The sequence below is a fragment of the Amblyraja radiata genome, chromosome 32 (assembly GCF_010909765.2).
Source record: "Amblyraja radiata isolate CabotCenter1 chromosome 32, sAmbRad1.1.pri, whole genome shotgun sequence".
Taxonomy (NCBI): Eukaryota; Metazoa; Chordata; class Chondrichthyes; order Rajiformes; family Rajidae; genus Amblyraja; species Amblyraja radiata.
The window spans coordinates 22,093,761-22,107,909 of record NC_045987.1 but is presented as its reverse complement, the minus strand read 5'-3'; the positions used below and the strand labels follow the sequence as shown (position 1 = coordinate 22,107,909).

At 40.8% G+C, this 14,149-nt stretch overlaps 1 protein-coding gene across 1 annotated transcript in view; it reads left to right on the top strand.

Moving 5' to 3' along the window:
- Nucleotides 1-14,149, top strand: part of scai (suppressor of cancer cell invasion) — a 99,036-nt gene that overhangs the window by 50,611 nt on the left and 34,276 nt on the right. The window contains exons 3-4 of the mRNA XM_033049103.1: nucleotides 12,174-12,269; nucleotides 13,154-13,240. Of these exons, the coding sequence (XP_032904994.1) occupies nucleotides 12,174-12,269; nucleotides 13,154-13,240 (183 nt within the window). The remainder of the gene's footprint in view (nucleotides 1-12,173; nucleotides 12,270-13,153; nucleotides 13,241-14,149) is intronic.

Genomic DNA, 14,149 nt, shown 5'->3' with positions numbered 1-14,149 from the left:
GCTACAAATGGGACAGGAGGTGCGGGACATGGTGGGTAGAGTGTGAGGTGGTGTTCTCCCCCTCCCACCTATGCTGGGCATCTATCTGTTTCTGATGCATAAACACAAGGTTCTCAACGCTGTCTCAAAAACTCCTCTAATTTGAGCAGTCGTGGGCCTGGGACTTCCAAGAATCGGGGGTATTGCAATATTTTTCCCCAAGATGGCTTAAATATGTCTTTGAATCCTAGCCTTGTTTGCCTGGTAATCTTCCTGTGACAGAGTTCAGATTGAGCGTCTGGGATTGGCCGTTTGGTATCAAACCTCTGATCTATGTGACCGGCGCAGTGAAGACAATGGGGTTTAATTATTGCCTGAGTCCAAGGGATTTTGGTGTGATTGTGAAGACTGTCTGGTGAATTTGTGGAATTTTGCTGAGACAGCATTGGTACCATCAACACTTATAATGTTCTTGCACCAATTAGTCCAAGGCTCAGAAGTATATTGCAGGGCAGAGATGACTGCTGTCTGGTGGAGCAATAAGCATTAGAAGGATTTGTGGTCTTCATTTTCAAAGACCCTTTGTCACAGTTGTTCAAAGGATGTGCTGGCACATTGAAGGCAGGCAAAGTTTGCAAATTTCATCTTCAATACCTTTTTTTTTGCTGTCAGATTGCTCCTGAAATATAGGAAGTTATCCAGATACATCAGGACCTTGCTATAAATTTATTATCAGAAGGGTATGTTGTATAGCAGGTAGAGGACTTTTTTTTGTGGTCGTTGAGGGCAAGGCCCATTTTCATTGAATAAGTCTGTGGTGGCTGGGAGTTTGGTGTCCAAGCAAAAGCAAACATTGCCTGCATATTGCAGCTCAACTATTCTATACTGGTTCTGGAGTGTAGTGGCTGTAGGTTTGATAGTTTCTCATAAGTTCTGAAGATTAGCTCTGCTTCCAGCGGACGTTTATTGAAAGTGAGGTGCAACGTTGCAGCCAGAAAATGTCAGATGACAGAGGCAGCCTTGTTTGTTAGTCCACTGAATTGGGCTCCTCTGTAGCCATGTGTTGTTATGGTCATTTCTTGCACATCATCATCATGAAGGGGTCGCAAAATGGTGCTAAATGTCTATGGGCAGCTGAATTTGAGGAAAATATTCCACATCCCATATAACTGATCTAATCCAAAGCTTTAGTGAGGTTGATGGCATAACATTGAGGAATTGCCCGAGTCTGTATGTGCCTTTAAAATACCTCAGCACAGTTTTTGAGATATATAAAATATACTGCATGGTTATCCATTAGGCCTCTTAATTGCAAGTGGGAGACAGGAACATGGAAATATGTGAACATTTGGGGAAAATTAAAAGGTTGATGTCTAGATGACTAATTTCGCCAAAACTAACTGGGACTGACTAGGCCTGAGGTTTAGATGGGACAGTATTTGTTAGGTGCAAGGATGATGAGAGCTGTTGTAAATATATTAATGAATATAAAAGATCGTGAAAAAGGTCTTTGTCCCAAACATTATGGAGGGCACTGTAGAATGGGATGTTTCATTTGGCATTGTGTCAAGCACAGACATTATGGGATGAAGTGCCACTTCATGTGTTGTACAATGTTTAAGCACACCACAAATATTCTGTAATTAGTTCCTGAAGAATCCAGTTACTTGGCTTTCATTAAATATAGTTGGTAGAATTTAAATGGTTCAGTTAATTTCTAAAACCTTGAGCTTAACGAAAATCTTGATAAAATTTCTAAAGTGAATTTCCTGGTTTATTTAAAAACTTCTCATCAAAGCTTTTTGGACTGATATTCCTGTTGTATCATTGATTTGTAATATTTTTTTAAAAAGCAATGGTCCGTAATTTCCTATGATTGAAACTAATGATGTTTACCATGGTTTATATGGCAAAAAGCACATCCACTTTACACGAGGGAGCATTACACAAGAACACATTTTTGCTTCGATTGAACTATCTGGTCTTTGGAGAGCTCACCCTCGGGCTCTTCATCATGGTTTGTCAAATGGTGTGAAGTTAAGGTACTTGTGCAGGAGATAAACTGAACTTGCCATGTTAAGCCTTGACCACTTTCAGGTCTTGAGTCGTAATGATGTCACATGTATTAATTACGTATCATATTGAAATTGAAACTTGATTACGTATTTCATTGCAAATTGTAATGGCAAATACCATTAACCCATTTACTGGCTCATGAATAATAGACTGCAGTTCAGTATGATTTGCTGAAGTCAAATTTCCTGTGAATTTTGCTAATTTGTAGAATTAAACTTTGTCATTTGCTGCTTGATATAAATAATGTGGCTTGCAGCTGCAATTTACTTCTATGTGGTAGTTTTGATTATTCCAGAATGCTACCAAAAACTGGAAAGCAGTGAGATAATGTTGATCTGAAAAGATCATAAACTGATTTGGAAAGTGATTTCTGCCAGTTTTATGCCTGGGCGTCTCTCTGCTCCCCACATTGGCGAGTTGCCCAGATGGTTGGTGGACAGAGTGAATGTGGGGAAGGATTCAGGTTCATTTTGGGAATTCAGTTGAGGATAGGGTTGAATTGTTGGGGTGGGGGAAGGAGTAGTAGGTGGTGTTGCGATTGTCTCAGTTGAGGGGTTTAGATGATGGGTGTAGTTGGGGCAGGATCAAGATGGAGGCCACTGGGCAGAGCCACGGGATGCCAAGAATAAAATGGGGGAGAATGGGTTGGTGTGGTGGAATAAGAATACAGTAGGAAAATCCAGCTGTCAAACACCACAACTGATGGGGTTAGACTGGTCCCTTTGCGGCTCACATAGGTTGCAGACCATGTATCCATGAATGACTTCAGTGCAAATTATGTAAAGCCATGTGACACCTCTGCACATATCTGAATGTGTCTGTGTAAGGATGACCTGGACTCAATTTAACCTGCTGAGAGCTGTAGGTGAAGTGCCCTATGTAATTTAGCAATTGGGTGTTCATTACATTCCTTTACGTGGTACATACAATGTGGTCTGGAAGAAAATTTCTGAGCCATTGCCTTGTCATTCATAACAAACATAAAGCTTATTTTTGAAATGACCCCGTTTGATGGCACGATCCTTCAATGCTTTCTCCAACATAAGGACACTGGATAAAACAGAAAACAAGAAACTGGTTGGAAAAGGACTGAGTAATACAATGAATTCATCACAAAGACGCCCTTGCCTGATGTGAAATACAAGGTCATTTGGCTGATGAGCTATCATCAGAAAAGATTTAATTTCATTCCACGGCCCATTAATTTCCCATCTTTTCAGTCAGTGATAATACGCACATGATATACACGGTAACTGACAAAAACTGAACTCACCAATAACTTAAAAAATTGAAAGGCTAGATCGGTTGCTTTTGTTTTCAGCATCAGTGTTTGGGTGCTTGTTTTTCCAGAGAAGAGAAAGATAATTGATTCTTCTTGTGTGGTCTAATATTACTAAGCAGTTTCCGACCAAAATTTCACATGCCATCTTCTGTTTTAATCAAGTTTATAGAAAAACAAAGGACATTAGCGTTTGCAGCAAAAAACAATCTGCTGTAGGAACTCAGTAGGTTGAGCTATAATAACAGTTTTGGACAGCTGACATCTTGGATAGGGACCCTTCATCTGGACTGAAACAGGGGCGATAGTCAGTATTAAGGGTGAAGAAGAGGTGTGGCAAGAGCTTGCAAACGATGGTCAGATGGAGGTGAGGAAGGGTTGATTGGTAGATGGAATCAGGGAGAGGAGGGTGGAAATACAGACAGAGGCAGGTAGCTGATAGGTGGTGGCAGCAAAGGGCTGCAGATGGAATCTGATAGGAACAGCAGGTGATGCATGGAACCAAATAAGGGAGGTAGGGTGGACGGATGAGAACAATTAGGAAGGGACCCAATGGGAGGAGTATGCGGGTGATAGACAGAGGGAGTGGGGAGGGAAGGGAAAAGAAACTGGGTGAGGGGAGCTGGGGAGAGGGACGAAGTGTTGTAAATATACTGGAAACGTAGGATCTTAAATTTTATGGTTTTGGTTGGTAAACAAATGTGCTGAAGCAGATTTTTTTAACACATATATTGGCAGCACTGTACCACCTTTCTTGTGAATCAGGACAATGTACAGTGGGTGGTTTTTTAAAGTACAATGCCCTCCATAATCAATATCAATATCAATATTTTATTACATGTCATTTGAACCTCAGTGAGGCTCAAACGAAACTCCGTTTCCACAGCCATACAAACAAAGACAATATCCTACAGACATACACACAATTCAATTTACAAAAAACATTGGGTTCACTGTGATGGAAGGCAAAGTATTTTCTCTCCCCTGTTCTCCATTTCTCTCCCAATGTCGAAGCCCCAGGCGGGCGATGATAAGTCCCACGGCCATTTTAGGCCGCGCGGGGCGATGTACGGCCCCGCTCCCGGTCTAAATGTCACCAAGTTGGAGCCCCCGGCGGGCGTTGGAATGTCCCATGGCCATGAGGCTGCGCCGGGCGATGTACGGCCCTGCTCCGGGTCGTTCCAACCCCGCGACACGGGCTAGAGAAGTCGCGTTGCGGGAGCTCCGGAAAGCAGTCTCTCCACCCGGACCCGCGAGCTCCCGATACCCCGACAGTCCACCGGACCTGCGGCTGCAGCTGGAGCCTCCGAGCTACGTGGTCGGGCCGCAGCAGCAAGTCACCACCACTCCCCACGCTCCGATGCCGGCCAGCCCCACGATGGTAAGTCCGCAGCACCGCAGGCTCCGTGACTGGAGCCTCCAGGTCGTTCAGGCTGGAGGCCGCTCCACGGTGCTAGGCCCCAACGACAACGGAGACCCGCCAGGAAAAAGGTCGGGTCTCACGTACAGGGAAGAGATTTTAAAAAGTTTCCCCCTTCCCCCCCCCCGCCCCCCACATATACACTGTTAAAAACTATTAATAAACACAAACAACTACATTTAACTAGACAAAAAATTAAAAAAAAGACAGACAGGCTGTAGGGGCCACTGCAACAGTGAGTCGCGCTGCCACCAACTGTTTGGGACAAAGACACATCATTTATTTATTTGCCTCTGTACTCCACAATTTGAGATTTGTAATAGATAAAATCACATGTCCTTAAAGCGCACATTGTCAGATTTTATTAATGGCCATTTTTATACATTTTGGTTTCACCATGTAGAAAGTACAGCTGTGTTTATACATAGTCCCCCTGTTTCAGGGCACCATAATCTTTTGGGACACATGGCTTCACAGGCGTTTGTAATCGCTAGTCAAAAAGGCCATTGTGTGTGTATGTGTGTGTGTATATATGTGAGCGTGTGTGTATGTGTATATATATATGTGTGTGTGTATATGTATATATATATATATGTATGTGTATAATATATGTGTGTGTGTATGTATATATATATATGTGTATGTGTATAATATATGTGTGTGTGTGTATGTATATATATATATATGTGTATGTGTATAATATATGTGTGTGTGTATATATATATGCCAGGGCTACCACAATTTCTTCTCTTGCTTCTTTCCGATGTTCTTGGATATAGATGGCCAGACCCCAGAGATTTATCAATGTTCAGTACCTCCTCTACCATAATCTTAACTATCCCCAATAACTTTCCCAATTACTATTTTTATGACTTTCCCTATGGTATATCCTGAGGAGAAATATCAATTGTGGACCTTAGCCTATCTCTTGTGGTTCCATGCATTGAAGCCAACTTTGGTCTTCGAAGGGCCTTATTCTCTCTCGAGTTACTCTTTTCCCTTTAATATACTAAGAAAATCTCTTTTAGAATCTCTGTAATCTTCTCTCTCAAAGCTATCACATGTTCCTTTTTTTTTGGCCCTCCTGATTCCCTCCTTGAGTATACTCTTGCATTCCCTAAAGTCTGGGGATTCAAAATACTGCCTGACCTGCTGTGTTATACTCAAGCACTTTGTGTCTATCCCTTATAGTCTTCCAGGAATACACTTGATCCTAGCTGCTTGTTCCTGACCCATATCCACTCTCTTCTGATCATAGCCTCCATATCTCCAGGGTTTCTGCACACTTGCTATATTTGCGCTTTACTTTTGCAGGTAGATGCAGACTTTGAGCTCTCATATCTCACTTCTAAAAGCCTCCCACTTGCTGTATGTCCCTTTACCTGCAAACAGCTTACACTGATCAGATATTTCAAGCTTTTATTAATACTGGCAAAATTTACTTTACCCCAGTTTAGAACTTTAACTTATGGACTTGTTCTGCCCTTTTCTATAAATATTTAAAAATTAATACATCTATGGTCACTGATCCAAAAGTGTTCTTCCACTGACACCTCAATCGCTCACTTGCCCTGCCCAATTCACCCAAGAGCTTTGCCCTTTCCCTAGTAGGGCCCTCTATATATTGCCTGACAAAACTTTCTTGAACACATTTAACAAGTTCCGTCCCAACTAAGCTCTTAACACTGTGTCAGTTCCTGTCTATATTAGGAAATTAAAAATCTTCTATTATGACACCCTATTATTCTTCCAACTTTGTGCATTCTCCCTACATATTTATTCCTCTAACTCCTGTTGACTGTTTTGGGGGACTATAGTTTAGTTTATTATTGTCACTTGTATGTCGGTGCAAACAAGGTTTTTTGTTGCGTGCTATCCACTCAGCGAAAAGCCAACGTGATCATCCTATTCTTATTTCTCAACTCCACCCATAAAGCTCACCGAATGATGCCACAATAATTTCATCTGATTACTGTTGTGATGTTCTCCTTAATCACAAGTCCAAACCCCACCCCTTCTCTTTCATTTCTGCACCTTGCATACTCCTATTATGTTTTCAGCATCCTAGATGATCCCGAGTGCTTGCAGCTCCAGCTTTATTTTCTTCATGTGGTCTGTCGGGAGCTGCAGCTAGATGCACTTCACAGATAACGTCATCTGGGACACTCCATGGTTTACCTGATTTCCCCCATCCTGCTGGTGAGTAAACCACTGCCACCCCGACTGCACTAAGATGAAAGGGGAAAGTTAAGAAGACTCGACTTATCTGACCTTCACACTCTGCTCTGCATCCTCGCCACAGCTTATTGAGCCCAAGTTTCAACACTTGATCACAACACCTTAGCTTGGGCACTGATGCTTCCAAAAATACTCCCAATTGGCAGCTCTGCTCGTGCCTGACTTCATTTTATCTACCACTCGGGGGTTTCAAGCCCAGACTGTAAACAACTGTTTTTCAAATCTCCTGTGCTCATCTTTCTCTTGGCTCTGCACGGAAACATGCACTGTTATTAAGTCTTGTGTTTATATTGTGTTTTTCATATCTTGTAGATATTTCCTATGTGTTTTAAAGGGGCTGTCCCACTGGGGCGACCTAATCTGTGAGTTTAGAAGAGTGTTTTCGACCTTCAAACTTGCAGCATGATCAACACGTGGTCCTAGGAGGTTCTATGAGGTCGCTGGAACTCTCCTTCAGGCTCGAGGGAAGTTCCCGAATACTAGTGGCCTCAGCTAGGTCGCGGAAAATTTTCCGCGAGTAAAATTTGGTCGGCATGGTTTTTTTTAACTCGTAGTACAGTGGAGTGGGGTCGCTATTTAGTTACAGGCAGTCGATGGCAGCCCAAGTGGGACAGCCCCTTAAGGCTGCGCTTTGGAGTTCAACCCCTTGTTAAGATTTCAACACTGCAAACTCATACCAACAGTGTGATAATGACCAGACCATGTTTGGCCAATTAATTGATATTTAAAAACATTGATTGGACTTTGTGTATAACTCCTTGCTAAACACAGACCAAATACATTTATATTGTTAAATGGATCTAGGATGTCTAGATGAGACAACAAAACTGTTTAATATTGGTTAATCATGATCTCATTGAAAGGCTGAACAAGCTTGAATGGTCTGCTCCTAGGATTTATATTTTATGTATCAGTATCATGGGACCTTGAACATATGTCTAAGAGTATAATCTTTGATTAAGATATGATCTGACAGACATCATCTCCGACTGTTTAACACTATCTTGGTACTTCATGGTGTGAGATACCACTTGTAATTTAGCTGAATTTCAGTTAATTTTTTTGTTTGGCTTTAAAACAGGAGATGTTTTAGATTGCTGAGACTAGAGTTGTATATAAGGCAAAGTGTTGGTTTGATAAGTATGCTGAATAATTTGCACACAAAATGATTGATAGGAAAATTTTGCCCACCATTCATTTGCTAGATTTATTAGTGATTTATCTGTTAATATTTCATTTGATATTTTAAATATTAAACAATACAATTATTTTTGTAGTTAAATTATTGAGTTCTCTTCAGACCAGTAGTGCAATTTTTATACTTTTGTTGGGTTTGGGAACTTGTTACTTGCATTCTTAAAACTCACCATTAACATTATGCCATTAATGGCAGAGACAACATGAAGTCTGTGATGATGAATCAGACACCTTGGATGGCAATGACCAGTATTTGTCTTGTAAACAACCACAAGATGGTGAGTGACTTGTAACCAGCTGTAAAATGGAATGTTAACTTTTCAAGAAATAATTTGAAACCCCTTTGTTGTTAAGCAAGTAACTGTTCTGTGTATTTATACTTCTACCGTAGTCTCTTTGGAAAAAGCAAAACAAATGCAGAATTTTGGAGGCAATGACCTGATTGCACAAAGAAACGACAATAACAGCAAGGAATGGAGGACACGAGCACTCCACAAAATTATTTTGGTGGCATGGATGACCCAGTGACATTTTTATGCTTGCTGATGAAAATTTGTTTTGTATCTGCTCATCTGGATTAGCATTGATGTTCTTTGTTCATTGTTTTACTCATGAATAAAGGTTTATTTGCTGTAACTTGTAGATTTGCCTGTCCTTTACTCACACTTGTGTCACACTGAGGAATAATCTGCAGACTCTAATGCATTCACCTACACATTGAACTTGCTGTCCCCCCTCCATTTCATTGGTGGTACTTGAGGAAATAGCACAAACCCATCATTCAATTGATTATGAGATCTTGTGCCTATATACAATGCCCTACATAATGTTTGGGACAAAGACCCATCATTTATTTATTTGCCCCTGTACTCCACAATTTGAGATTTGTAACAGAAAAAAAATTGCATGTGGTTAAAGTGGGCATTGTCAGATTTTAATAAAGGCTGTTTTTATACATTTTTGTTTCACCCTGTAGAAGTTACAGCTGTGTTTATACATAGTCCCCCCCATTTCAGAGCACCATAATGTTTTGGACACAGCAATGTCATGTAAATCAAAGTAGCCATGTATAGTATTTTGTTGCATATCGTTTGCATGCAATGACTGCTTGAAGTCTGCGATTCATGGACATTGTGTCTTCTCTGGTGATGCTCTGCCAGGCCTGTATTGCAGCCATCTTTAGCTTATGCTTGTTTTGGGGGCTATTCCCCTTCAGTTTTCTCTTCAGCATATAAAGGCATGCTCAATTGGGTTCAGATCGGGTGATTGACTTGGCCACTCAAGAATTGACCATTTATTAGCTTTGAAAAACTCCTTTGTTGCTTTAGCAATATGCTTGGGATTATTGTCTTGCTATAGAATGAACCGCCGGCCAATGAGTTTTGAGTCATTTGTTTGAACTTGAGCAGATTGGATGTGTCTATACACTTCAGAATTCACTATGCTACTACCATCAGCAATTGTATCATCAATGAAGAAAAGGGAGCCAGTTCCTTCAGCAGCCATACATGCCTAGGCCATAACACCCCCTACCACCGTGTTTCACAGATGTAGTGGTATGCTTTGGATCTTGGGCAGTTCCTCTCTCATCCATATAATCCTCTTGCCATCACTCTGATATAAGTTAATCTCCGTCTCATCTGTCCACAAGACCATTTTCCAGAACTGTGGTTGCTCTTTTAAGTACTTCTTGGCAAACTGTAAATTGACCATCCTATTTTTGCGGCTAACCAGTGGTTTGCATCTTTCAGTGTAGCCTCTGTATTTCTGTTCATGAAGTCTTCGGCGGACAGTGGTCATTGATAAATCCACACCTGACTCCCGAAGAGTGTTTCTGATCTGTCGGACAGGTGTTTGGGGATTTTTCTTTATTGTAGAAATAATTCTTCTGTCATCAGCTGAGGAGGTCTTTCTTGGCCTGCCAGTCCCTTCGCGATTAGTAGGCTCACCAGTTGTTTAAGAAAGAACTGCAGATTCTGGAAAGATCGAAGGTAGACAAAAATGCTGGAGAAACTCAGCGGGTGAGGCAGCATGTATGGAGCGAAGGAATAGGTGATGTTTCGGGTCGAGACTCTTCTTCAGACTGATGTGGGGGAGGGGTGGGAAGAAGAAAGGAAGAGGCAGAGACAGTAGGCTGTGGGAGAGCTAGGAAGGGGAGGGGAAGGAGGGAGAAAGCAAGGACTAACTGAAATTGGAGAAGTCAATGTTCATACCGCTGGGGTGTAAAAAGTTTTCCTTCTGTGTATCAAAATCTTCAACCTCTGCCTCATTATATATTCATTTCAAAATAAAGAATATTCCCCCTCTTGTGGCTCATCCTTTTGGTATTCATTGCACTGTTTCGAATGCATTTTGGATCATTTATAAGAAAGTCCAATATACCCAAGATATTCCAGCATTTATTTCTGCATTAGTATGCTACATTATTCACTGAAATTCATTAAGTTTCAATTGCCATAGTTCCCAAATCCTGAGGGAATAATGCTAGTTATATTAGCCGCATAGACAAGCCGTTAACATTTTCTACATTAAGAATAATAATTGAGCCTTCGGCAAATCATGGTAACCCAGTGCTCCTTGAATATCAAGTATGGTTTCCAGCAAACATTTCCAGTCGTTCACAAACATATTGGAATTTAAACCCTAATTTTTGCACAGAATTTCTGTAAGCGTTCTCTTTCCATCGGGAAACCATCCACCATTCATAGACTTGGTTTAGGTTTCTGGAAAGTTACCAATGGGTTCATTGAATCACGAGTAATGAAATCTCCAGCAAATAGCTGTCATAGTTTAGTCTGCAGGTTTTTTGTTCTGAACCGATCAGTTTCATAGCCATATCTAACAATTCTCTAGTTTTTTTTCTCAAGTTTGAGTTGGAAGTGGGGGTGGGGGGGAGGGGGATGGACGAATGGACAAATGAACTATTAAGTAACTGTACTAGTCTAATGGAAAGCAATTGATTGTATTTGAGATCAGAAAGTGACTATTAGAATGGTCAGATGAATAACACACCTAAAATGCAGGTTAATAGAAAGCAAGTTCACTGTCGAATGACCAAGAAAAAAAATCTATTTAAATATCAACATTTCTTCCCAATATCATAATTTGGTAATCTTCTTGATCGTCATGAATTTTCTGTGTATTGATTATCCCTGAGATAATGTATAAATATAATGATCCTTACACAGTCAGTATAGATTTTTTGTGGAGAAGGCTTGCATGTAATTTGCATTGGGATTGTAGGGGAGATTCACCAAGATGAAATGAGTCCTCCATGCAGCGAGCCTGGATAATTCTTTGTAGTGGAGACAACTGGGGGGGAAGGGGGGGGGGTGATTAAGGTGTACAAAATTGAAAGTGTTAGACAGGATAGATGGTGAGAAGCTTTTGCCTTTGGCAGAAGCGTCTATAACCAAAGAGCATCAATTTGAAGTAGGCAAAGAATATATTTTCACCAAGGATGGTTGAAATCTGGAACAGGCCGCATGTGAGGGTGGTTGAAGCAAGCGCATTCACAACATTTAAGTGTTCAGGTAAGCACTGAAGCTATAGAAGGATATGACCAGAGGGCTGAAATGTGATCACTATGGCAAGTACTTAATGAGTGACATGGACATGATAGAGCCACAACAGTCTTGCTTCATGTTATATGACTCTTTTATTTGCAATGTTAATTTCATTACAGACTTAATAACACAGTGAGCAGTGATTGGAGATGAGTTCAATGGGGCAGGAGCCGGCAGAAGGAGCGGGAAGGAGCGGGTCTGCCAAGGCAGTCCTGCTTGTGGATTTTGGGAAGGCAATGGAAACAGCCAGTATAGGGTTGGGGAGCTGTAAGGTCTGAGGGGAGATTGCCAGAGTTGGTGCCAGTAATATAGCGCATGGTTTTTGTTTTAAATCTATTTTCTGCCTTACCTAATCACTTGTCGTTGTCTGCTGACTTGAAATGTTACCCACCAAATTTAGATTATTCTCTTATAACAGGGATTTACCTCAATATGGACAAAAACAGTGGCAGTCTTATTTTGGGCGGACTTTTGATGTTTACACCAAGCTTTGGAAGTTCCAACAGCAGCACAGGTGAGAGAAATATTGCCTTGCGCAATCTTCAGTATTTTGTTTTCAACAAATGGTTGAGTCATAGAATTAAGAAATTATAATCCATTTATTCTAAGTTTGATTACATAGAATAACTTGAGCACAGGAAACTTTGCTTGGTGACAGACCTGGCCTTATCTGACCTTTACCCTCTGCTTAGCGTCCTCACCACAGCCTCTGGAGCTTACGTTTCAGCACTTAATCAATACCTCAGTTTGAGCACAGACATCGGCATAAAAATCTTCGACCTATGGTGTTCCTTAACTGTCATTATACACCTTACACTTTCCTCAGTGTTCAGTTTTGAATACCACATGAATCCGGCTGACCATCTCTCTGTGCCTATATACTTCTATCAGGTCTCCCCTCTACCTCCGACACACTAGAGAAAGCAATTGATGTTTCTCCAACCTCTCCTTGTTGCTAATATCTTCTAATCCAAGCAGTATTCTGGTAAAACTCTTCTGCATAGTCTCTGAAGCCTCCACATCCTTCCTGGCATGAGACAATCAAACTGCACACAGTACTCCAAATGTGGCCTAATCAAAGTTTTATAAAGCTGCGATATGACTTCCTGACTTTTAAACTCGATGCCTTGACCAATGATGGTAAGCATACTATACGTCTCCTTTATCACCCAATCTACCAGTTCTGCCCCTTCCAGGGAGATGTGGACTTAGACCCCACGATCCCTCTGTACATCAGTTCTGTTAAGCAAATATACATTAAATGTATATGTATCAATGAAACAAAACTACTTCAGTATCTCTGGAGTTAAATTTGAACGTTCAGCTTATAAAATGTATGATAAGCATACTTGCAAAAATTAGCATGGGATAATGTTATTTGTCTCCCCTTCATCATAGGCAAATCCTGGATAATAGATATGGCCTGAAGCGATGGCAAATTGGAGAAATTGCTTCAAAAATAGGACAGCTGTATTATCATTATTAGTAAGTTTGATTTTTTTGTAATGTTCAAAGGCTAATTAAGTAATATGAAAATAAACAAACTGCTAGTGCCAACTCAGCAGGTTAGACAGAATTTGTGGAGGGAAATGGATGGACAACATTTTGGGTCGGAACCTTTCTTCAAACAGAGGCCAAGATGGGGAACCCCAGACGATAACACTTTTATTTCTCCCCCCCGTCTATAAGAAATGTTAAACAAGCATGTTGAAGTAATAAAGAATGATAGAACATTAGACTTAGGAAATAGAAGCAGGAGTTGGTCATTTGGCCCATGTGCCTTCTCTGTCATTGACTGACTTTTTGCCTTGATACTACTTTCCTCCAGTAATACCATATCCCTTGCTTCTCTTAATATCTAAAATTATATTGTTCTCAGTCTTAAATATAAGCAGCGTCTGAGCTTCCAGAGCCCTCTTGTTTCCGAAGATTCACTATTCTCTGAGTGAAGACATTTCTTCTTGTCTCTGGCTCTGTTATAATCATACAGCATAGAAACAGGCCTTTGACCCACCACGTCCGTAGCAATCTATTTTCCATGTATATTCTCTTGCATATCCTTAATGGCCAAACTCTTATTTTGAGGCTGTTACTCATCTTTCTAGTTACCCTGCTAGTGAATAATCAACTCTGCACCTGTCCTGTCAAGCACTGTAATAATTTTGTGAATACTGATGTGATCTCTTCATTTTACAAAAGTCAAGAGTTCTTCTAAATTCTGTTTAATTTCTCCATGTACATCAAAATTGCCATCCCTAAAATCAATCTGTTGAACTGTTGATGTGTCCCCTCAATTACAAGATAATCCTTCCTTTGGCTGGGACTCCAGTGCACAGTATTCTTAATGCCGTCTCACAATGACCTATATAATTGGGGACATACATCCCAACTCAT